Source organism: Capra hircus, chromosome 14 (assembly GCF_001704415.2).
Source record: "Capra hircus breed San Clemente chromosome 14, ASM170441v1, whole genome shotgun sequence".
Classification (NCBI taxonomy): Eukaryota; Metazoa; Chordata; class Mammalia; order Artiodactyla; family Bovidae; genus Capra; species Capra hircus.
In genome coordinates this window covers 55,607,340-55,631,667 of record NC_030821.1, presented here as the reverse complement: position 1 = coordinate 55,631,667, position 24,328 = coordinate 55,607,340, and the positions used below count along the sequence as shown (strand labels likewise).

The following is a 24,328-nucleotide window of genomic DNA, read 5'->3' as shown; positions in this document are numbered from 1 at the left end:
CCAGGCCTTCCTGTCCATCACCAACTCCCGGAGTTCACTCAGACTCACGTCCATCGAGTCCGTGATGCCATCCAGCCATCTCATCTTCTGTCGTCCCCTTCTCCTCCTGCCCTCAATCCCTCCCAGCATCAGAGTCTTTTCCAATGAGTCAACTCTTTGCATGAGGTGGCCAAAGTACTGGAGTTTCAGCTTTAGCATCATTCCTTCCAATGAGCACCCAGGACTGATCTCCTTTAGGATGGACTGGTTGGATCTCCTTGCAGTCCAAGGGACTCTCAAGAGTCTTTTCCAACACTACAGTTCAAAAGCATCAATTCTTTGGTGCTCAGCCTTCTTCACAGTCCAACTCTCACATCCATACATGACTGTGGGAAAAACCATATCCTTGACTAGATGGACCTTAGTCGGCAAAGTAATATCTCTGCTTTTTAATATGCTATCTAGGTTGGTCATAACTTTCCTTCCAAGGAGTAAGCATCTTTTAATTTCATGGCTGTAGTCACCATCTGCAGTGATTTTGGAGCCCAAAAAGATAAAGTCTGACACTGTTTCCACTGTTTCCCCATCTATTTCCCATGGAGTGATGGGACCAGATGCCGTGATCTTTGTTTTCTGAATGTTGAGCTTTAAGCCAACTTTTTCACTCTCCTCTTTCACTTTCATCAAGAGGCTTTTTAGTTCCTCTTCACTTTCTGCCATAAGGGTGGTGTCATCTGCATATCTGAGGTTATTGATATTTCTCCCAGCAATCTTGATTCCAGCTTGTGTTTCTTCCAGTCCAGTGTTTCTCATGATGTACTCTACATATAAGTTAAATAAGCAGGGTGACAATATACAGCCTTGACGTACTCCTTTTCTTATTTGGAACCAGTCTGTTGTTCCATGTCCAGTTTAAACTGTTGCTTCCTGACCTGTATACAGATTTCTCAAGAGGCAGGTCAGGTGGTCTGGAATTCCCATCTCTTTCAGAATTTTCCACAGTTTATTGTGATCCACACAGTCAAAGGCTTTGGCGTAGTCAATAAAGCAGAAATAGGTGTTTTTCTAGAACTCTCTTGCTTTTTCGATGATCCAGCAGATGTTGGCAATTTGATCTCTGGTTCCTCTGCCTTTTCTAAAACCAGCTTGAACATCAGGGAGTTCACTGTTCACGTATTGCTGAAGCCTGGCTTGGAGAATTTTGAGCATTACTTTACTAGCATGTGAGATGAGTGCAATTGTGCGGTAGTTTGAGCATTCTTTGGCATTGCCTATCTTTGGGATTGGAATGAAAACTGACCTTTTCCAGTCCTGTGGCCACTGCTGAGTTTTCCAAATTTGCTGGCATATTGAGTGCAGCACTTTCACAGCATCATCTTTCAGGATTTGAAACAGCTCAACTGGAATGCCATCACCTCCACTAGCTTTGTTCGTAGCGATGCTTTCTAAGGCCCACTTGACTTCACATTCCAGGATGTCTGGCTCTAGGTGAGTGATCACACCATGGTGATTATCCGGGTCGTGAAGAATTGTGGTTAGCTTTATATAATCCTGCCTTCAACTGACTGCTTCCCATGAAAGGGCTGGGGAGTTTAGATGATATTTTTTGCTTTGTGACGCCATGAACAGAGGCGCCTGGTGGACTACAGTCCATAGGTTCGTGAAGAGTCGGACACGACTGAAGTGACTTAGCACATGTGCACGTGTGCACACACACACACACACACACACACGCACGACTCCTTGATTGCTGGGTCCATTTTTTCTTACCTGTGAGCTTTAGAATCCTATTCCTCACCTTTATTTCCAAACTTGATTATATATAACTGAAGGGAACTGGGCCTGAATTAGCTTCATTGCTTGGAGCTCTGGGAGCTGCTGAGCACCTCCACCTGTGGATGCTTCCCCTCCTCTGAGCATGTGTTTCAGTATCTGGGGTTCAGCAGCATAGCCAGGGCACATCTTGCACCCTTCCTGATTGGGGCGACCTGGGGCAAGCTTATCATCCTCTCAGACTCGCTTTCCTTACTTGTCAAATAGAGCTTCAATAAATGTCTGTCTCTATAGCGCAGCAACAGAAGTCTAAGTACCTATTCCTGGCAGCACGCCAAGCACTTCCTATGGATTTTCTGTTTGAATTGTCTAAGACGAGTCATCTCGCTCTTTCATCCCCCTTTACCAGACAAGGAAACCAAGTCTCAGATACTCAAGGTCCCTCAGCTAGTTGAGGGACGCTGCCCTTGCTCTCGACCACCTCCCCTCCAACCCACTGCCCATGTCCGAAGCCTGTCTTCCCTCAGGGTTGTCGAAAGCCTCAGTGAAATAATTTCCTAGAGAACACCTGCTTCTCCTGGGTTGCCCTGACTCATGGTTTTCGTCCCTTTTTAAATGTAATGGTGCTTTCAGGGACCACCTTTGATCACTATTCTTAAATTTTGACTGACAAAAATTTTCCTTTCTGAGTCTTTGAAACCATTACCTCAAACCATCTTGGCACCTCAGAAAGCACTGTTACTCTCATAGCATAGTGGTTCTCCTTAAAGTCCCGCTCCAGTCATAGCTATTAGAACACTTCTATTTCTTTGCAGTTTCTGTGAAGTTAGGGTCCATAACCTTACGAGTTCTGGATTCAGACAAACCGTAACTGAAGGGATTTAGTGTGGGGGCAGGCTTCTGTTCCCAGGCCTCACTGAGACAGTGGTTTTTAATTTCCCGCTTTGATGTCAATCACAGACTTCCATAGGGCACCCTCCCTGGTTAGTACGTGAGCTGTAACTCCTGCTCTTTACATCTTACCTGGGTCTCAAGAGAACTGGCCATGTCTCCACCTCCTCTCTGGGATGAGCAGTTAGAGAGAAAAACGAGACCCAAATTGTGAGATCTCCTGGAAAATATCTGACCGGTCCTCTTCAAAAGTTTCAAGAGACAAAGACAGGAACTGTCTTGGGTTGAAGGAGGTGGAAGGGGTGGGACAGTTCAGTGCACCTGTAGTCCTGACCTGCATGCTCATCTAAAAAACAGACCCTAGTGGGACCAGCCACCAGAATGAAGATTAACCCTGGGGACTCAAGAGGCATCCTGACTCACCACATGCAAACCCCTCAGAGTCCGAGGCCACCTTCCATCACCTCAGTGTCCTGCCAGGACCCACCATGTATTCCTTAGGGGCACTCAGCTTGCCTGTACATGAGTTTGAATTTTTACCTCTAGAAGAAAGATGACATTCACAGTTACAGTCGTTCGTTAAAGCCTCCATCCACAAAACTAAAACTCCTCATCAGGTAGAAAACCTTGTCTTCTCCTGAAGGGAGAGAAACTGCTAGGGTTACTGCTGCTGCACTGAGGTTTGGTGCGTGAAAGAAGATCCAGGGAAAGGTGGAGGGTGCATCTTGGCTGAGCATCCTCTGTGAGGAGACCTAGGCTGCAGACTCTGCTCGTGCCGGGCACGGCTGCCCACACTGTCACTTGGCTTCTGCAGGTTCAGTGTGGCACAGCCAATTTTTTAATCTTATCCAGAGAAAGAAATGTTAATAAAAACCAGTTTTCCAAAAAGATATCTTACTTTGGAGCACATTCAGGTCTTTACAGCTTTGCGTTTTGCCTGTTGAGAACCCAGGCTGGCCAGGAGCAGCCCCCATGCTGGACAGGCAGGCAGGTGATACAGGGGGTGTCTATGTGTGATCTGGGGTGGAAGGTACATGGGTTGTCTCTGTGTGATCCAGGGCAGGTGGTACATGGGGTGTCTGTGTGTGATCCGAGGTGGGAGGTAGATGGGTTGTCTCTGTGTGATCAGGGGCAGGTGGCACATGGGGTGTCTGTGTGTGATCCAAGGTGGGTGGTACATGGGTTGTGTCTGTGTGATCAGGGGTAGGTGGTACATAGGGTGTCGGTGTGTGATCCAGGGCAGGTGGTATATGGGGTGTCTGTGTGTGATCCAGAGCAGGTGGTACACCAGGTGTCTGTATGTGATCGGGGTGGGTGGTAGAGGGGGTGTCTGTGTGATCGGGGGTGGGTGATACAGGGGGTGTCTGTGTGCGATCTGGGGCAGGTGGTACACAGGATGTCTGTGTGTGATCAGGAGTGGTCTGTCGTGGTGAAGCCACCCCTACTTGCCATTTTGATATGTTCAAGGTCCACATCCCTAGAGACAGTACAGAGTGGTGGAGTCAGACGGCCTACTTCTGAGTGATCCATGCTTAAAGTGACTCTGACTTTGAAGTCCGTCACTTGTGTTCTGTTAGCTTAGAAAATGGAAATCGTAAGTTGTCCCACTTTGCCCTAGAGTTACTGTGAGGATCAAACGAGCTGGTGGTAGTACACGTGACCCACGGATTGAGAAGTGTTCTCCAAGAGTGTGATGGGGATTGCACTTGGTTTTGTCTACTCATGGACAAAGCGGTGGTCTTCAGGTGTCTGTCCTGAATGCACACCAGGGCCAGTTCAGGAGATGCTAGACTTGAGAGTTCTTAGAGTGTTTACCAGGTGGGCTTTATCCAAAGAATTAGTTTTACGCCGTTGAAGAAATCGCATGAGATTGAAATTTTGGTTCCTAGAATTCCATGAGTTTTTAAAAACCAATTCCTTGAAAATGACTAAGAACTTCAGCAAACCGGACACACTTTAATCTCCTTTGTGATGTTGTATTATTATTTGGTAAGTGACAATTTGGGCTTCCAGGTTATGTAAGCTAGAAGGAATAAAACATGGGTACTGCCCGTTAAGGGGTGGCCCGGCGAGGATCCACCCCCACCACCATCTTCCTTCCCCGGAAGCAAAGTTGTATAATCTGGAAAACCTGACATTCTGTATTGAGGGTTTATTGTCAGGTAGTAAAACCAGATTTTATATCTCGTTTATTCCTACAACTTCTGATGTGCTTCCAAAAATGGTATTAAGGCAGCAGCTGAGGAAATTTTATGAGATAATGAAGCAGAACAGTTACTGAAAGCCATCTGCTCAGTTGTTTACAAACTTGCTTCAATACTTCAGAGGCAGTGGTGGGCTACGTGTCTAAACTTCACAAGCTGCGCTAGGTAGGACTAAATGAAGTGCGCCTGGGCCGGGCTGAGCGCCGGCCCTCCCGTGCAGGGGGCGCGGTTGCCAGGCAGGCCGGTTGGAAGCCAGCAGAAAGCACACGCAGAGGTGATTATGTGGCACCATCTGTCACGCTTCAAGCCTACCATACAGCATGGCTAATCAGCCTTGGCAGGATGATGGATGAACAGCAGCAGCTGCCAAAAGCCACTGTTGGCAAACAGTCCCGAAGTTAAGAACTTCCCCCCGCTCCCCCGTCTCCCTCTCCAGGGTCCTGCTGCGTGTCCGCATGCTCTACTACCTGAGACAAGAAGTGATAGGAGACCAGGCAGAGAAAATCCTGGAGGGCGCCGACTCCAGGTGGGTACGCGCCTGTGTCCTCCTCGCCGTGACCATCCAGGCGGTCGGAGTCCACATCAAGGGTGGGGGGCACGCTTCAAATCTCCTACATGCTCAGCGCATCTCTCTTTCTGCATCTCAAATGCAGTGTTTGTCCTACCAGCCTGGGGACGTGACGAGAATTGGGAGAAGCCTGTTTGTAGGTCTGTGTGGACGTACAAAAAGGTGTGAACTAAATGACTCGTGTTCTGAGGTGACCTTTAAAACAGGGTCCTGTGCGATAGAGTTTACTCCTGGTCCCGGTAGAAGGCGGCCGACTTCTGCCCTTCCCTGCAGCCTTGGCTCGCACCGCCCCAGCACCCCCACCCCACTCCACGATGCTCAGGTGCTTGTCGTGGGAAGGGGGCGAGTGTCATACTCCTCACTTAGCATTCTTTTCCAGCAGTGGGGTCTATTGTAAATATCACGTCAGTGGTTGTCTTTACAGTGAAGCTGACGTGTGGATACCTGAACCTTTCCACGCGGAAGTCCCCACAGACTGGTGGGATAAGGAAGCAGACAAGTCCCTCCTCATTGGCGTGTTCAAGCACGGTAAGGGGCGTCTGCATCAGACCCCATCTTGACCATGTGTCTTTGTCTTTATTTAGAGCTCTCTGCACACTGTCTCCAAAGTCATAATATTAATGAGGCTAGTTCCAAAGGACTCTTGGCGTCTACGGTTTCCCTGCACGAAAAATCTAATATGAACTGTAAATATCAGATGCTGTTTTTGAATGTTTGTTGAGCATTTGAGAAGAAAACATTTCTTCCTTGGCTGTAAATAGAACCCAAACCATATTTGTTTTAATAATAGCCAAGTTGTCCTATAGCTCTTCGGAAACTTTACTTCCAGCACGGCTCCCCTCGCGCGCTCTGCCAGCCCATGTCAAAGTGGACGGTGGGCTTAACCTCTGCTATTAATCTGTACAAGTGCCTCCTGGGCTTTGTTCCAAGCAATATTTCACAAATGTCAGTGCCGAGAACCCGCGGCTCCCCTGAGTGGGACGCAGCCTTGTTAACTTTGAAAGGCCGGGGATGCAGAACTGGCATGATATATACAGTGAACGATTCCTGATTATAATCCCGAGTCTCTGGAGGTCGCTGAGGTATTCTCGGCAGCCCAGCCTGACTAAGGGGGAGAATGATGGCTTATAAAACCTTTCATGATTACAGTTTGGCTGGCGGCTCTACAGCAGTTAGGAGCCGGGGTGTTGTTGTACACACCCTAATTGAATTGTGCCGTTCTGCTTGTGTACTGCAGCCGTGTTTTGTGAGCTCAGCCTCAAAAGCCATCTTCCCGCAGTGCACTGTTGGGATCTGCCATTTCCCATCTAGTCAACCTGGGCAGTCAAAAAGCAAATTGCAGTTTGAAAACCATAGAGGGAACAGTGTCATCTTACTGACACGCATCATCTTAAACCTGATCAGACAGGTTCGTTGGCCTGACGTAGACAGGGATGTATCAGCCGGCGGTGGACTTCTTGCAGGACTGAAGCTGCTCACAGGGAGGGTGGGCTGGACCACTGCAGAGGTCATTGAAGAACATTACGCTGCCTTTTAAATGCCAAGCAAAATTAGATTTTGGGGACAACAGGGTCAGACCTCTTCCCGGGCATCTTGCAGTTACCCTGAACCTGTTTTTTCATTAGTATTTACTAAGGTCATTCTGATAACATCCGTGAAAATTCCCCCGCCCCCCCCCCCAAATCTGCCCCAGGAAGAGTGTTCCAAGAATGGGCTACTACAGCCTGGTTAGTTTAAATAGGGCATAAACCATCATCTTATAAAGAGATGAACTTGCTGTGAGGCAGCCATGCCGTGGTTCTATGAGTGACGGGCCTTCGTTGTCTCTGTGTGTGTCCTCTCTGGGCTGGGGGGACGGCGCAGGGTACGAGAAGTACAACTCCATGCGAGCTGACCCTGCGCTGTGCTTCCTGGAACGAGTTGGTATGCCCGATGCCAAGGCCATCGCTGCCGAGCAGAGAGGAACAGACATGCTAGCAGATGGCGGTGACGGGTAAGAAGGACACTTTAAAATTTTAATAAACTTTATGTCAGTGTCAGAGTGTCAGATCCACTGGCAGGGTTCAGTCCTTACACAGCACCACGCACTGCGCTGCATCTGATTTGGACTTGAGCGGTGTTTACCAGTATAGTCTTGTTTATGTATCATGATGACTATTTAAACACAATATAGGATCTAGATAATCTGCAACTTGTCTTTTTCAAATGATCATGACCCCCCACCACCACCACACCCCACTGCGTGCACACACACCCTCCGCCCCTCACGGCAGCACATTTTAAATACCGACAGAGTCGCTTTGGATGTCAGGCTCAGAATTCAAAGCAGCATGAGGCGAGCTGTTCCTTTTTCTGAGGATCCTTCGGTCTCTTGCTAATCAGTGTGATTTAAACATTTTTTAAAAACATTTCATACAGGGGAGAATTTGATAGAGAAGATGAAGATCCGGAATATAAACCAACCAGAACGCCATTCAAGGATGAAATAGATGTAAGAACTTGAGTACATTCAGTTTTATGGCCCCAGTAAAATATTATATGCCCACATAAGACTTATTAAACTTTATAGATAACGGCCTTTCCTTTAAAAGAAAAAGCAAAATAGAACCCCAAATTAAAATAATTTGTCTTTCTTGCTTTGCTTTTGAGGAATTTGCAAATTCTCCTCCGGAAGATAAGGAAGAGCCCATGGAAATACGCGCCCCAGGTACAACTCTGAAAGCTGGGGGGAGCAGAGCTGAGGAGTGGGACTCAGGCCAGGCCCCACAGCCAGGCTGCAGCTTCTCCACCAGGGTGGTGTCTCCAAATGGCACTTCATCTACTGCTCTCTGTTGTGAAGAATTCTAACTCCTGCTGGTTCTTGGTTAATCGTTATGTTCAATCTCTTTGAGAAAATAACTGTTTTTTTGGACAAAGACAACTTATATATTTATGATTTATACCAGTTAATGAAAACTCTAAAGCATCTACAGAAACATAGCTCATGGAAGCAGGAAATTTGTTAAATATCTGAAATAACTGCCAGTTTATTGAGACTATTACCCTACTTTTCCCCTGATATAAAATCATTAGGTAACAATTATATGATTGGTTTTTATGTTCAAGATTATTGTATTACATTATCACCATGTAGTTTGTGGCACAAAATATGTTTCTTTATGTATGATTGATATATGAACTTGGCTTTTTTTCCCCCCTAAGGAATTGAGAAAGAATGGTTTATAAGTTCCATACTAACATGAAACTTCCATACTTCCTCAGTAGTAGTGTTAGTCACTCGGTTTTGTCTGACTCTTTGGGCACCATGTACTGGACTGTAGCCCACCAGGCTCCTCTGTCCATGGAATTCTCCAGGCAAGAATACTGGAGTGGGTTGCCGTTCCCTTTTCCAGGGGATCTTCCTGACCCAGGGATCGAACCTGGGTCTCCTGCATTGCAGGCAGATTCTTTACCATCTGGGCTACAGGGAAGTATTAAGAGCACCACCATGATTTTTCCCAGGCTATCATTTGAATGTTAGCAAGTCATCCTGTTTGGATGGGAAACCCTACCTATGGCAAAAGTCATAGCTACACATTCAGGAATGTTCTCTCATTCAGGAATGTTCTCCCCGCCTCCCCAGGCAAGCACAGCGAGGGCAGCGCTGAGCTAGGCCAGCTGTACTGGCCCAGCACCTCCACGCTGACCACCCGGCTACGCAGGCTCATCACTGCCTACCAGCGCAGCTACAAGCGGCAGCAGATGCGGCAGGAGGCGCTGATGAAGACCGACCGGCGGAGGCGGCGGCCCCGCGAGGAAGTGCGGGCCTTGGAAGCCGAAAGGGAGGCCATCATATCGGAGAAGCGGCAGAAGTGAGCGTCTTAGGGTTTCCTCAGCCCCTGGTACCTTCCTCTCCCCTCCGCTCTTCCTGGCCTGTAGAGGCAAGAATCACATCCAAGAGGATGGCCATCAAACCCAGCCCCCTCACCAAACCCCCTCGCCCCCCAAAAAAAAAACAAAGGGGAAAAAAAAAAAGCACTATGGATTCAGTTTAAAGGAGAAGCAGCAGTAACCTTTAAGCCTTTTTACTCGGGTACCAGTCCACAGCTAAGATCTCCTCTCTGACAGGTGGACGAGGCGGGAGGAGGCGGACTTTTACCGCGTGGTGTCCACATTCGGGGTCATTTTTGACCCTGCGAAGCAGCAGTTCGACTGGAACCAGTTCCGAGCCTTTGCCAGGCTTGACAAGAAGTCGGACGAGAGTCTGGAGAAGTACTTCAGCTGCTTTGTGGCCATGTGCCGGCGGGTGTGTCGCATGCCCGCCAAGCCGGATGATGGTAAATCCCCAGGGATGCGGAGAAGCGGGAGGACCGGGCATAGGTTCCCCAGGGATGCCGGTGGTGTGGGGATGGGAGCCTGGTGGGGACCGGAAGGGGCGGAAGGTTTCCGAAGGATGCAGGCCGTGCTGGACAGCCTGGGATGGGAGAGGCTGGGCGGGTTCGGGGACCTCCCGCTGCACCTCTCAGTGACACGAGGTCCGCTGCCCCCCCCCCCCCCCCGCCCCGTCCCCGCGCAGAGCCACCGGACCTGTCGTCGGCCATCGAGCCCATCACGGAGGAGCGTGCCTCCCGCACGCTGTACCGCATCGAGCTGCTGCGCAGGATCCGCGAGCAGGTGCTGCACCACCCGCAGCTGGCTGAGCGGCTCAAGCTCTGCCAGCCCAGCCTGGACCTGCCCGAGTGGTGGGAGTGTGGCCGGCACGACCGGGACCTGCTGGTGGGCGCCGCCAAGCACGGCGTGAGCCGCACGGACTACCACATCCTCAACGACCCCGAGCTCTCCTTCCTGGACGCGCACAAGAGCTTCGCCCAGGCCCGTGGGGCTGGCGGCGCCCCCGCCCTGAACCCTCTGGCCCTGGGCTTTGGCCAGACCCCCGCTGCCACCCCAGCTGCCCCAGGTCAGGAGGACAAGGCGGGGGCAGCCGAGGCCAAGACCAGAGAGGCCTCCGAGAAGCCCGAGGGGAAGGAGGAGGAGGAGGCCGAGGGTGGCGGCAAGGACCAGAGGCAGGACCGGGAGGCGGAGCCGGGGGCTGGGAAGAGTGAGCCCAGAGGGGTGGAGGTCGGTGTGGACTCCGGGCCCAAGTCCATTTCTGAGAAGGGTTCTGAAGAGGACGAAGAGGAAAAGCTGGAAGATGATGACAAGTCAGAAGAGTCTTCCCAGCCTGAAGGTAAGACCTAACAGACCCTCAGGCCTCTCTTGGCCCCACCCCAGCAGCTGTCTTCATGTCATGTGATCCGTGTCCTCTTTGGGTTTTTAAAGGGTAATGAGGGTACGTTTTCATTAGGATGGTATCCGATAATGCTTAGATGTGTGTTTTGCCCTGCTGTGACCTGTGAACGCACTGCTTCCAGCTTCTTCTCAGAAGGTTTTACAGGCAATAACAATTTTAAGGCAGATGATGTTTAATTTAATTTCCGTTCAGAAATAAAGAGTGGGAGTAGAATCTAGGAAGAACCAGTTGTCTTCCTAAGTCCCAGGTAGGTTGCCACGAAATAAAAATAAAACACGTGCTACACTTTTCTACCTGAGCTTCAGCTCGGAATCATGGCCAACACGTTAGTCCTCTTTCTGATGGAGGAGCAGAGGGTCCTGTGGGTCAGAGGCTTGGCTGTCACCACCCTCCCCCGAGACTTGTCTGCAGCAGGATGCCCACTGACTAGTGACATAGCCCCCCAAGCCTCTACTTCCTCATCTGTTAAACGGGAGTAACACCAGCTATGTGCAAGGGCCCTTGCAAGCTTTGAGTGACAGGATTTGCAAAATGCCTGATACCATTCTAGCCATAGTAGGTACGAGATACAAAGGAGCTTGTCAGCATTCAGACATTAAACCCTTTCCCGTCTACACTTCTTTTCAGAAAGATTCTGGTTGTGGGTGATGCACAGTAACTCATTTCTCAGCAGGGGCTGTTTCTAGAGGGAAGAATTTTGATGAAGAGAGCAATGCTTCCATGAGCACTGCTAGGGATGAGACCCGGGATGGATTCTACATGGAGGATGGTGACCCATCTGTAGCTCAGCTCCTTCATGAAAGGACGTTTGCCTTCTCATTTTGGCCTAAGGTTGGTGGGATTTTGTTGTTATTTGGTGACCAAAATAGTAAATGGGGTGAAGAAAATCATTCTACCTTGATTTTTCAAATAATTTTCAGGTAAACTTTGACATAGTGTATGAAGATTGTATACTAGATTTTTTTTTTCTTATAAAAGAATGATCTGGAAAAGTGCAAAGAAAATTCTGTAGAATGTTTTCATATAGGATAGGAAAGGTGACAAGAAGCAAAGAAAGTAAGAAAAAAGAACTGTTTATAGGGCTCTTTGGTTCCTTGAGGTTTTTTAGGTTATTTGTCTAGTACAGTCTATGGATTATTGCTTCAGAAGACTCACCCATTGATAAAATGAAATGTGTGGATTTTTTGAAAAAAATTTTATTGTGGTAAAAAACACACCATGAAATTTACAGTCTTCACCATTTTTTAAGTGTGCAGTTGGGTAGTGTTAAATATATTCATATATTCACATCATATATATATTTTCATGCTGTAAAAGGATCTCCAGGACTTTTGTATTTTACAGGACTGAGACTCTATACCCATTATCCCACTCCCCCCCTCTCTGCCCCTGGATAACCACTATACTACTCTCCATTTCTGTGAACTTGACATACAGAAGTAGAATCATACAGTACTTGTTCTTTTGTGACTGGCTTATTTCACTTAGTATGATGTCCTCAAGGTCCATCTTTGGGAAAGCATGTAAGAGAATTTCCTTCCTCTTTAAGGCTGAATAATAGTCCATTGTGTATCTGTACCGTATTTTCCTTATCCATCTGTCCACCATTGGGACATCTGGCCTCCTTCCTTCTCTTGGCTTATCATGGTGCTGCTGTAAATGGGAATTACTGATATCTCATTGAGACCCTGCTTGCATTTTTTTTTTTTTTGGTACATACATACAAGTAGTATTGCTGGATCATAGGGTAGTTCTGCTTTTAATTTTTGAGGAACCTCTGTACTGGTTTTCACAGCAGTTGTACCATTTTGTAATCCCAACAACAGTGCACAAGGGAAATGTGTGGACTTTTAAAACAGTGTTTTGTTTTGTTTTGTTTTTAATATCCTGAAGCAGAACTTTCAGATCTCAGACAGCTTGCTATATATTTGGAACCCTGTAATCTTCTGAACTGGGGAGAGGATGGGCTGCTGACCCATTTGCTCAAATACATTATGAGATAATCGCAAATGTAGTTATCTGTAACCAAAAGCAAAGTGGAAATTACTCTTTTGGCTAACTAGTATAATTTTATAATAAATCTCTGTGTAATTTGGGTCTGTTTTTCAGGGTGGGGAAATAATCTTCCTAATCACCATAACAGGGCTGTCTGGTTTAAGACAGACAACACAAAAAAAGGTCTCTATGGCCCAGGCTGGTCTCACATAGTGTCCGTTGGAAAGAAACAATGTGAAATTTTTAACTGAAGACTGTACTATCAGAGATGTTGCCCCCTGCCCCCTGACCCCACCCCCCTTATCTCCCTTGTTTTGCTCATCTCCCTTACTGAGTTTAGAAGGGAGCTTCCCAGATCAGCCCGGAGGCCCCTAGTAGCAGGCCCTTTTAATCTGTGGAAACTGGGTCTAAGAGCTGTAATTAGAAATTTTTAATGTCCACGCTTCAGTGAAACTTGAAGTGATAATAGGTAGAGGATGCAAATCGACACTCATTAGGTGTTCCTAGGTTGGTGCCCATTTGTAATGCTGAACTTTATTAATAGTGACGCTAATGATGTCCCACTTCCTGGGAGAGGCTGCAGTTCAGCACGTGGTGAAGTCTGAGTGCAGGCTTCCATCCATGGTCACCTACCAACACACACCAACAATCTGTAGCCCGAACAGCAGTGACTTGTAAAACACGGGGATGCCTTAGAGGCAGTGGTTATGTAATGCCCTCTCATTTATGCGCCTCAGTGTTCATAACTGAGAAATACTGAGTGGTCTGTGTTGTGGTCACCTTCGGACCTCGAAGCAGATTAAAGCGGTTCCGGTGGGTTTGGCTTCTTCTCTCGCTTGTTTGCTTTCTGCTTACTTTTAAGCCTTTTCCGCTCTTTGGCATCTCTGTGGATGTATCCATCTCGTCATTTTCAGCAGGTCTTTGTTACGGTTTCGTGTGACTTTTCTTCTCTCTCTCTAGGACCGAGTAATGATAAACCGATTAGACAACATCTGTGAAGCAGTGTTGAAAGGCAAATGGCCGGTAAATAGGCGCCAGATGTTTGATTTCCAAGGCCTCATCCCCGGCTACACGCCCCCCACCGCCGACAGTCCCCTGCAGAAGAGGACCCTGGCCGAGCTCTCGGCTGTGGGCCAGGCCAGCATCAGCGGGAGCGAGGAACTCACCGCCTCCCCTCAGCTGTCCAAGGTCAGTAAGAGCGCCCTCCCCGGGGAGCCTAGAGATAAGCTCTCCTGACTCAGTTTGGAAGCTCGTGTTGGCTGGTCCCATTTGAAATAAGAAGGCTGCTCTGGCCTCAGTGGTTTAATTCCTTAAACTTCTCATCCCTGGTTTCTGCTGTGCAGCAGGTGCAGGCTGGGCTCACTGTTTCTGTGGGGATTTTTTCAACAGGAAGATGCCCTTAACCTCTCCGTGCCTCGCCAGCGGAGAAGAAGGAGGAGGAAGATCGAAATCGAGGCTGAGAGAGCTGCCAAGCGGCGAAACCTCATGGAGATGGTGGCGCAGCTGCGGGGGTCTCAGGTGGTCTCAGAGAACGGACAAGAGAAAGTGGTCGATTTATCAAAGGCCTCGAGAGAGGCAGCAAGCTCTACCTCAAACTTTTCATCTCTCACTTCAAAGTTGATCTTGCCCAACATCTCCACGCCGGTGTCTGATGCCTTTAAGACTCAGATGGAACTGCTCCAGGCCGGCCTGTCCCGCACGCCCACCAGACATCTGCTCAATGGTTCCCTCGTGGACGGAGAGCCCCCCATGAAGCGGAGGCGGGGAAGGAGGAAAAACGTGGAGGGCCTCGACTTGCTGTTTATGAGCCACAAGCGGACATCACTGAGTGCAGTAAGTCCAGGGGCTGGTGCCCCCCCTCCCCACCCACGTGTGCACGCTGGCAGCCGAGTCCTGGCTCTGCTGCCCAGGCCGGGGCGTGTGCCCCTCCATGGTGTGGTGTGAAAGCTGTGCCTCCCACCGGAGGAGCCACTGTGGACAGAGCCGGGGTTCTGGGCTGGAACATTGTGCTGAGCGTTGGCACAGATCACTCAGCGTGAACCACGTGCAGTTTGAGGATTTATTCTTCTCAAGGCCCTAATGTATTGATTACTCTCGGCAGACTAGCCCCACACAAACACGTGTTCTTCTGAGCCTATAACCTGTGAACCTCGAGATGGAAACACTTCTGCTGTTAGAAGTATCAATATGTTTGGGGCCCAGCATTTATTAGATTTGTTCAGCTTCAGACTGAAGATTTGTGTTCATATGCAAAGCTAGTGATTGCAAACTCTCCCACTTCTGTAAATGGGTATTTTAAAAATCTCAACTGAATTGAGGTCTGTGCTAGTTTAGGTTTGCAGGAAATATATGTGTCATTGGATTTTGACACTTACTTCTTCAATTCAAAGGAAATGAGTGCAGTGTAATCAAAGTATCTCTGTGCCCTGATCTGTCTCAACCGCTCACCTAAAACTTTGCCACCCCATTAAGAATGAAAGAGTTTCTCCCAGGAACCAGATTACACAAAGGTCCCCTCTAAAGCACTGAGACTGGTACAAAGCACCAAAATAGCAACCTGCTCCAATATTCTTATCTGGGAAGTCCCATGGACAGAGGAGCCTACCAGGATACAGCCCATAGGGTCACATAAGAGTCGGACACAACTTAGAGATTAAACAACAACAACACAGTGAGCCTGTGGATTCGAAACCCGAATCAGCACAGGTGCCTGATAAGCCGGGATACGGGTGGTGGACCCATCCCCTGGGCGGTAGACAGTTTAAGAAACGCCAAGGGGGGAGGTTTGTTTAAATATGTTTTTCCTTATTTCATCCCTATTATTATTTCCCCATTTTTGAGTTCTTGAATTTAAGGGAAGCTTAATAACCTTAAAGAGTAGGGAGACATGGTGGAATTAAGGTCTAGAAGTGACAAACAAGCTTCCATTGAAACTTGTCCCCTAGTCGGGTCTGATTCTGGAGCAGGAAATGGCAACTCACTCCAGTATTCTTGCCTGGGAAATCCTGTGGTCAGAAGAGCTTGGCGGGCTGCAGTCCATAGGGTCACAAAGAGTAGACACAGCTGAAGTGGGCTAGCCATGGGTCTGAGTTTCAGAAGCATCCAGGTGGTTAAAAGGTAATTTATTTTCAAAAATTCCCTGGTGGCTCAGACGGTAAAGCATCTGCCTGCAATGAGGGAGACCCAGGTTCGATCCCTGGGTTGGGAAGATCCCCGGAGAAGAAAATGGCAACCCACTCCAGTACCCTTGCCTAGAAAATTCCATGGATGGAAGAGCCTGGTGGGCTACAATCCATGGGGTCACAAAGAGTCAGACATGACTGAGCGACTTCATGACAATTACGAATATACCAGTCATAGTAATGGTCATTTTTGTGGATCATGTGATTTACTTTTAGAATCTTGTGAAAAATATGCCGTACAGGGTATCAGTTTGACTAGTTGTTCCCCAAGGTAAAGAAACGCCATTGCTAGGTGTGTGGTCCCCTGCTGGGACCCACCCTAATGCTTTGATAGGTTTAATTCACTGAAAATCCTTTCTCTGGGAACATCAACAAATCATCTTTCCATTTGAATTTCATTTTGTGGACCCAGGATCAGGAATTAGCAATTACAATTTCCTGTTGTAATTATAAACACCATAATAGACTTACGACTGACTTTATTCATTCACATATTTTAAGCTATCTCTAAGAGTTTATTAGTTTTTTCCCCTCTAAAGTCCTATTAGCAACCTAGCTCAAAACTCTTAATAGATATTAGAGAATGTATGTTTATTTTAATTATTTTTTTTTACTTTTAAATGTTGGAATTTCACAGTTCCTCATTTGGTGTTATAGAGGGTTTTGTGTGAGCACATAAAACAGAAGGAGAATGGATCTATAAATAAACTGAGTAGTGAAGAGCGATAGAGGTCAGCAAGGTTACTTGTGTGGAATGAGACAAATCCTAAAATCTCATGTTGACATCATGCTGGAGATCACTGTGCAGCTGTGAAAAGCAAGGATGCAGCCGTTCTGCATTCAACAGCATTGTGGGAATCAGCTATGCCCTGTGCCAGGTACTGGGATGCAGAGAATAAAAGCCTGACAGGTGCTTACACCAGAGAACGCAGTGTTTAAGATGGGCGACAGATAAATAACAACCTGTCATTGTTGTGAGGCGCCCCTGGGGTATTTTGAGAACCCATGAGAACCCAAAGGAAGAATGGGAATGGAAGGAGGAGAATGTGGGCAGAAACAGGTGGGAAAGTTTCCCTATAGGTGCTCATACCTCAGTTAAATTTTGCAGGTTATATGGGAGTAAGTCATTTGAAAAGAGGGGGCTGGGAGAGCATGTGCAAAGGGGCCATGGCCAGGGAGAACGCATTGTGTCCGATGAACTGAAAGTTACTGGCCAGGGAGTTTGATGAGGAGGCAGCTTCAGCAGAGAGGAGCTTGGGCATAAGGTGAGATGTAAACCACAGAGGGCTTTGGTAGCTGAGCTAAAGAACTTGGATTTTATCCTGAAGGTGATGGGAATTCAATTACAAAGTTAGCTTAACTAGGGGAAGTGATGTAACATAATCTTTGAACTAGGAAGGGTGCAGTTCAGCAGATTGCCTCCTGTCTAACAGAGTGGAGACTGGATTAAACAGGGTGGAAGTAGAATCAGAGGGGCCGTTTAGAAGTACTGCAGTGATGCAGGGGACCAGTGATGGAGACCTGAACCAAAGCGGTGGCAGCATGGCTGGGCAGGTGGGCCTTGTGAACGACGTCTGCAGGTTGCAATGCAGAGTTTGAGGACCAGTGGCTGGGCGATGGTCAGGTCTCAGCCTCAACTAATTCATCTTTCCAGTGTTGCCACACATGCCTGATATGAAATATTGTGCTACCAACAAAACTGTACTGAGTGCAGAAAGCCAAAAAGCTACACATGAACTGGCTTTTGGAACATTCCGTGAATTATAATTTCTATAATTTCTTTTTTTTTTTTTTTTTGCTGTACTGTGCCGTATGTGGAATGTTAGTTTCCCAACCAGGGATTTGAGCCTGTGCACCCTGCCTTGGAGGTCTTAACCACTGGACCTGCAGGGAAGTCCCCTAATTTTCGTTTCTGTAATGACGCTCTCCAGGGATTCCCAAGAAAGACTGGGAGGCTACCCACCCCTTCAGGCACACCAGGCTCAGACTCTACTGCCTGTGTCGTGTTCCTAGTGGGTCTCAAATATGGAGCAGAGATGGACTGTGAATTTTCTACCTTATTACTAATTGTACAGTGTGAAGAATAAGTTACATCTTCTGACTTAATCGCTGTTCCAAAACTGCCACTGTTTCAAGTAGCCTTTTTCCCTTTTGAAGAGACCCACCCCACTAGGCTCCTGGTTCCTTGGGCCAGGACATAGTCAGGACCGCTCTCTCCACTCAAGAATTGAGACCATTGTCTTCTTTCTGCAGGAGGATGCTGAAGTGACCAAAGCTTTTGAAGAGGATATAGAGACCCCACCTACAAGAAACATTCCTTCTCCTGGACACCTGGACCCAGACGCACGGATCCCTGTTATAAATCTCGAAGATGGGACGAGGCTGGTGGGGGAGGAGGCGCCTAAAAATAAGGATTTAGTTGAATGGCTGAAGCTGCATCCCACTTACACGGTTGATGTGCCAAGTTATGTACCAGTGAGTATCACTGAGCAGAGACTTGTTGCAGGGGACTCTTGCCTGGTCAGTCCTTCCCCTTCTCCTGTAGAACATGGAAGTCTCTGGTCCCTCAGTCTGTCTTGTCAGTGTGAACGTTTTCCAGCTTTCATCACTCTGTATTCTACGTTAGGGGTTTTCCTGGTGGCCCAAGTGGTAAAGAATCTGCCCGCCAACTCGGGAGACGTGGGTTCGATCCGCTGGAGAAGGGAATGGCAACCCACTCCAGCATTCTTGCCTGGGAAATCCCATGGACAGAGGAGCCTGGCGGGTTGCACTCCATGAGGTCACAAAAGAGTCGGACACAGCTTAGTAACTAAACAAAAACATAAAAAATTCTACATTAGAGAAACTAACTTCAGGTCTGTCCAATGTGAAGAGCAGCCTCGTAGCTATTTGAAGACGCCTAGTACGCATTTCCTTGTTTTTTCCTTCTCGCACCAAATAGATGTGATTTTTTTTTCCATTACTCTTCACATGGTGTGGTTTCCAGGTGGTCCCGTTAATAGAAAAACACACACCCCACCCCCAGCTAACACACTTTAATTGGTCTCTGGACTGGATCTGCCCAGCACAGATTAGGAAGCTGTTCCGGAAGAGATCTGAGCAGCTAATGCAGCCTGAGGCTTTATTGGCGTCTTTCTTAAACAACTAACACTCATGCCGTTTATTAAACATCAGACAGGAACCCTAGATGATTTGTCACTTAAACTGCTTGCTAGCTTTAAACAGCGCACGTTTTATGTCTTACGTGATTGAATTTTTTCAAACTTAAATGTGGGAGTTTGCATTTTATCTTGGTGAGTTCCTGCCACTCAGAATGCACCCTCCTGCATAGACTCTCTATCCCTTGGGCTGTTTTTTCTCGTGCACAGTCTCATGGCTAGACATGAGATCATCTCTGTATCCATTCATGTCATCGAGTAGAGATTAGTAAAGGAGCGAGAGAAAGTTTCCTTTTAAAATACTATGACTCAGTGAAACATTTGAAGTCAAGACTTGAAGAAGGTTATTGACAGATGAGAAAAAAAGCATATTCTCAGCTTTCAAGTTTGTTCTTTAAGTATAGGAGAAGGAGAATAGTTTTTCCTTTCAAAGAAAACTAGGGTTTCTGATCCTTAAAATGATCCTTGAAATTTCCGTAGTAGTTAAAAATGGCCTGACTGTTCTGCTTGTCATCCATATAGGAAAGAATAAGTTTTGACTATGGTTTTACTAAATATGATTCTTGTATTTTTATGTTTTTTTTGCAGAAGAATGCAGATGTGCTGTTTTCCTCATTTCAGAAACCGAAACAGAAACGACACAGATGTCGAAACCCTAATAAATTGGATATAAACACTTTGACAGGAGAAGAAAGGGTGCCTGTCGTGAACAAACGAAATGGGAAGAAGGTAAATCCTGGGAAGGAGAATTGATCTCTCTGGGATGTCTTTTCCCAGAAAGAAATATTTTATTCCAGCCTCTTTATAAGTTCACATTTCTTCCAGAATACATGTGATGTGTGTATGTATCTGTGTAGATACACAAATGGGGTGGTGGGGAGAGGGAAGAACTTGTTAGTTTCTAAGTCTTTTTCCAAATGCCTCTCCCCAGATGGGTGGAGCTATGGCGCCTCCGATGAAGGATCTGCCTCGGTGGCTGGAAGAAAACCCCGAGTTTGCAGTGGCCCCAGACTGGACGGACATAGTCAAGCAGTCTGTAAGTACAGATTCTGCCTCTCTGTCCAGGAAGGTATCTGTACAAAATAGTTTTCCTGAATTTTTCTTTATTTTCTGCTGGTTATTAATTATTCAATGATAATTTATTCTTGGCTTAAAAGAATTGACACAGTACATCATTTCCATAGATCATCAATACATCATCATTCCTTGTATCCATATGTCATTAATCCAAAGTGGATTAATTTGACAGCTGTGATTTAAAGGACTGTATAGAAATACACACTTATGGTATTAGAGGCAGACTTACTCTAGGGAGAAAGCCCCCAGGTAAACCTGGGTAACAGCATCGGTGGAATGGAATTTATGGTGGTTGAGATCCTAAAGATTAACTGTGATTTCTGGTTTTAAGATAAACAAATGAAAAATACAGCAATTCTGCCTAGATATTTATTTCACTATTTCTTTTTGCAATTAATTTGTTAATAAAGTCTTGATTCTTTTTATTTGTACGAAGTATATAGTAAAAGTGCTTATTTTTCTTTTGGTGAACAGTTATGTTCATCTTCACACGTGGATAGTTTCTTGAACAGCCGCCCTAATCAGAAGAATATAGACAGTTGCATTGCTGACCCAGATTCCCTTGTATTGTTCTCTGTCTCCACCTCCAGCCCAGGGCACTCACTCCTTGATCTGTTCTCCGTTCCTAGAGTTTTGTCTTTTTGAGAATGTCACGCATAAAGAAGTGTAAATTACGTAACCTTTTTGAGACAGCTTCCTTCACTCATCATACAGAAATTCATCCAAGTGGTTACATGTGTCCGAAGTTTCACGGCTAATACACTCCTGTGCTTGAATATAACCCTGGGTGTGGTTCCCTATCACCCATAGAAGTACTCTGGGCTGTTTCCAGACTGTGACAGTTACAAGCAGAATTGCTGTAAAACACTTGTGTACACATTTTGGTGTGAAGATGAGTTTTTGTTTCTCCAAGATAAATACTAAAATGTTACTTGAAAGTGAAAAGTGTTAGTCAGTCAGTCGTGTCCAACTCTTTGTGACCCCATGGACTGTAGCCCACCTGGCTTCTCTGTCCATGGGATTTCCCAGGCAAGAATACTGGAGTAGGTAGCCATTTCCTTTTCCCAACCAAGGGGTCGAACTCATGTCTCCTGCATTGGCAGGTGGATTTTTTACAACTGAGCCACCAGGGAAACCCCCATTGATAGAGTACCCTTTCACATTTTTTTTCCTCTGAAATTCAGCATAATCTGATGAGCTGTATAATGCTAAAAGAGAGAAGCTTTGCTTTCATAGGTTCTATCCTTGAGCTTTTTGAATGGGAATAATTTGCTTGTGTATTTCCGTTCTGAACCATCAGTGTTCAGTTTATCACAAAGGTCTAGGTGGAAATGAGGTTTTGTCCCGCAACTTTGACAGCCCGTGTTTGCCTCTCCCTTCCCTTCAGGGCTTCGTTCCGGAGTCAATGTTTGACCGGCTTCTCACTGGACCCGTGGTGCGGGGAGAAGGGGCGAGCCGGCGCGGACGGAGGCCCAAGAGTGAAATCGCCCGGGCTGCCGCGGCAGCCGCAGCAGTGGCCTCCACATCAGGGATCAACCCGCTGCTGGTGAACAGCCTGTTCGCGGGGATGGACCTGACGAGCCTGCAGAACCTCCAAAGCCTCCAGTCGCTCCAGCTGGCGGGCCTCATGGGCTTCCCTCCGGGACTGGCCACCGCCGCGGCGGCCGGAGGCGACGCCAAGAATCCGGCGGCCGTGCTGCCCTTGATGCTGCCGGGCGTGGCCGGGCTGCCCAGCATGTTTGGGCTCGGGGGGCTGCTCAACGCCCCGCTGTCCGCCGCCGCCGGGAGCCCCGCGGCCACGGCCGGTCCCACGGATCCCGAGGACGGTGCGTCCAGGGCGGAGGAGAAGGGTGGCGAGCACGAGGACGAGAGCAAGGACCCGGAGAAAAGCACAGACGCCGTCCCGGGCCCAGACTCCGCGAACGGATCAGTGGGTGCTGCTACCGGCCCGGCCGGCCTGCCCTCCAACCCGCTGGCCTTCAACCCCTTCCTGCTGTCCACCATGGCCCCCGGCCTCTTCTACCCGTCCATGTTTCTACCTCCAGGACTGGGGGGATTGACGCTGCCCGGCTTCCCCGCGCTCGCGGGGCTCCAGGGCGCCGTGGGCGCCGGCGAAGACAAGGCCCCCGACAAAGCCGAGGGGGCCGCCTTTCAGGAAGAGGAGCCCCTCGAGGGCAGCGACGCGGAGGAGAGCCTGGACAAGACGGCCGAGTCCTCCGTCCTGGAAGACGAGATCGCCCAGGGTGAAGAGCTGGACTCCCTCGACGGTGGGGACGAAATAGAAAACAATGAAAATGATGAATAACCAGTACCAGTTTCCAGTTAAAGTGTTTAAAAACTTTTGACAAGTGGTAGTCCTACTGTTTACACTCACAGTTAATGTTCATACCTAGTTTTATAAGCTGTTCTGTAACATAGTGTAGCAAAAGAAAGAAAAAAAGTCCCAAGTCATGTTATACAGGTGTGTCAAAAGGTATCTTGGTCATTAAGTATTGTGCAGTGCATTATTTATTATCCCTAGGAGAGATGAAATTTGAGAGGTGATCCTGTCTTTTAAAGGAAACTTACATAATGCTCTGCTTCTTTTTTTTTTTTTCTTCCCTTGTTCTCTACTTTTTCTTTTGGTACCATTGGTATTATAATAAAGAGCAATTTGTAACCGAGTGGCACTCATGGAAGGAAGTGCTGCTCAAAGGAAGTATGAAGTTATATATTTAATTTTTTAATTTTAATTTTTTTTTTTTTGCTGTGAAGGTCAAGATGAAATTTACCATACATATCATACTTGCTCATTTGTTTCCCTTTATGACTGTACGGGGGCGGGGGGTCCCACACTCACGCATCACACACATCCATACACTCTGACAATCTCCACCTTAGTGTGAACGTCTCTGTCCCGAGGCGCAGCAATAATAAGGCAGCTGTTGAATGTGAAGGGTCCCTTTGGAAATTAACCTACTGGGAGGGTTCTTGCCAGACAGAACTGCAGTTCCATTGTCTCGTGGTCTTGTAATGCACTGGTATAAACAAAATAAATAGATGAAATTAATAAAGAGTGAAAGAAGAGAGAATCAGGTACCTTTTTTAAATTAAAGGACTTTGTTACTTTAGCCACAAAGCTAAAACAGCGTTACCTCAGCTCTAAACTAGCCTTGAAGTTTACAAACATGACTTTGTAAATGTATTGTTTTTCTTTGTTGTGATGTCCTTTTATTTTTTTTTCTTTGAAAACTGCTATCATGTAAGATAAAATGTAAATTGCTGCCAACTGTAGTAATGATGCTTTTAATAAAAATGGCCCACGATATGCAGAGATGTAATTATAGAATGTAGTAGGGTAGGGGAACTGGTCACTCTATTTTTTGTATTCGCAATAGATGCAAATACAGCATTCTGGCCTTTGTACAGTTTCTTGATATATTCTCCTATACCAGATTAGCTCTTGGTAATTGTCTTCAGACTAGACAGGAAGAAAAACCTTCAATTGCCTTTACATAATTCTACTCCGGATATCTCAATAGACCCGCACGCAAAAACCTCCCATTATGTCCTCAAAAGGGCATCCGAGACTGACAACACTTATACACGTGTGCAGCATCTGATAATGTGGTACACCGAGGAACAAAAGGGCAAAAGAAAAACGAGGCTTTTAATAGGCACGGTATCTGGGTCATTTATCCCCAGTTAAAGGGTGGAAAAATACAAGGTGTGGGATCAGCAAGGGACGTAGAGGCAGGCTCCCCAGTGTCCTGCGGACCCAGGCTGCGAGCCAGGGCGGTGAAGAGCCACGTGGAATGAACACGGACGCGTTTAAGCAAGTGTGTGCGAGCGTGCACAGGTATGTTGACAGGTACACGCACGCATGCCTCTTCTCGCGCATGCACGCGCGGGGCCTGGGAGCTGCTGATCGGTGCACCTCTGTACGACCTTTGATATTTCAGGTAAATCGAAGTTTGAGATCCACTGTTTTCATCTTGTCACTTGAGCAAACACAAAGCGCCTTGTCCTTGCCGTTAAAAAGCAGAGGAAGACCCAGTGGGGTTGGTGAGCGGGTGGCGTTGGTCTGCAAGTAGCTTCTCTCCACGCCCTCCGCCAGGACGCACATAGGCCATCCCCCGCCCCAGGTGGCACGGGACAGACTGTCCCAGTTCTTTTTAGCCAATGAGGTTCTGTGAGTTCCCATCCCAAGGTGAAAATATTCCCATGACGATTCTGGAAAAAGAGCCTCGTGA

General features: G+C 47.3%; 1 protein-coding gene across 2 annotated transcripts in view; it reads left to right on the top strand.

The window, feature by feature from the left end:
- The window catches only part of CHD7 (chromodomain helicase DNA binding protein 7), a 193,205-nt gene extending 169,706 nt beyond the window's left edge, over nt 1-23,499 (top strand). Inside the window, exons 24-38 of one of the 2 annotated variants that reach the window (XM_018058479.1) lie at nt 5,284-5,373; nt 5,840-5,943; nt 7,279-7,408; nt 7,834-7,906; nt 8,065-8,122; nt 9,038-9,266; nt 9,523-9,731; nt 9,971-10,621; nt 11,358-11,515; nt 13,640-13,867; nt 14,069-14,512; nt 18,115-18,336; nt 19,608-19,748; nt 19,951-20,055; nt 21,484-23,499. In XM_018058479.1, coding sequence (XP_017913968.1) covers nt 5,284-5,373; nt 5,840-5,943; nt 7,279-7,408; nt 7,834-7,906; nt 8,065-8,122; nt 9,038-9,266; nt 9,523-9,731; nt 9,971-10,621; nt 11,358-11,515; nt 13,640-13,867; nt 14,069-14,512; nt 18,115-18,336; nt 19,608-19,748; nt 19,951-20,055; nt 21,484-22,401 — 3,760 coding nt within the window. In that variant the 3' untranslated portion in view covers nt 22,402-23,499. Of the gene's footprint in view, nt 1-5,283; nt 5,374-5,839; nt 5,944-7,278; nt 7,409-7,833; nt 7,907-8,064; nt 8,123-9,037; nt 9,267-9,522; nt 9,732-9,970; nt 10,622-11,354; nt 11,516-13,639; nt 13,868-14,068; nt 14,513-18,114; nt 18,337-19,607; nt 19,749-19,950; nt 20,056-21,483 lie in introns of both variants that reach the window. The other variant, XM_018058478.1, reaches the window with a different exon arrangement.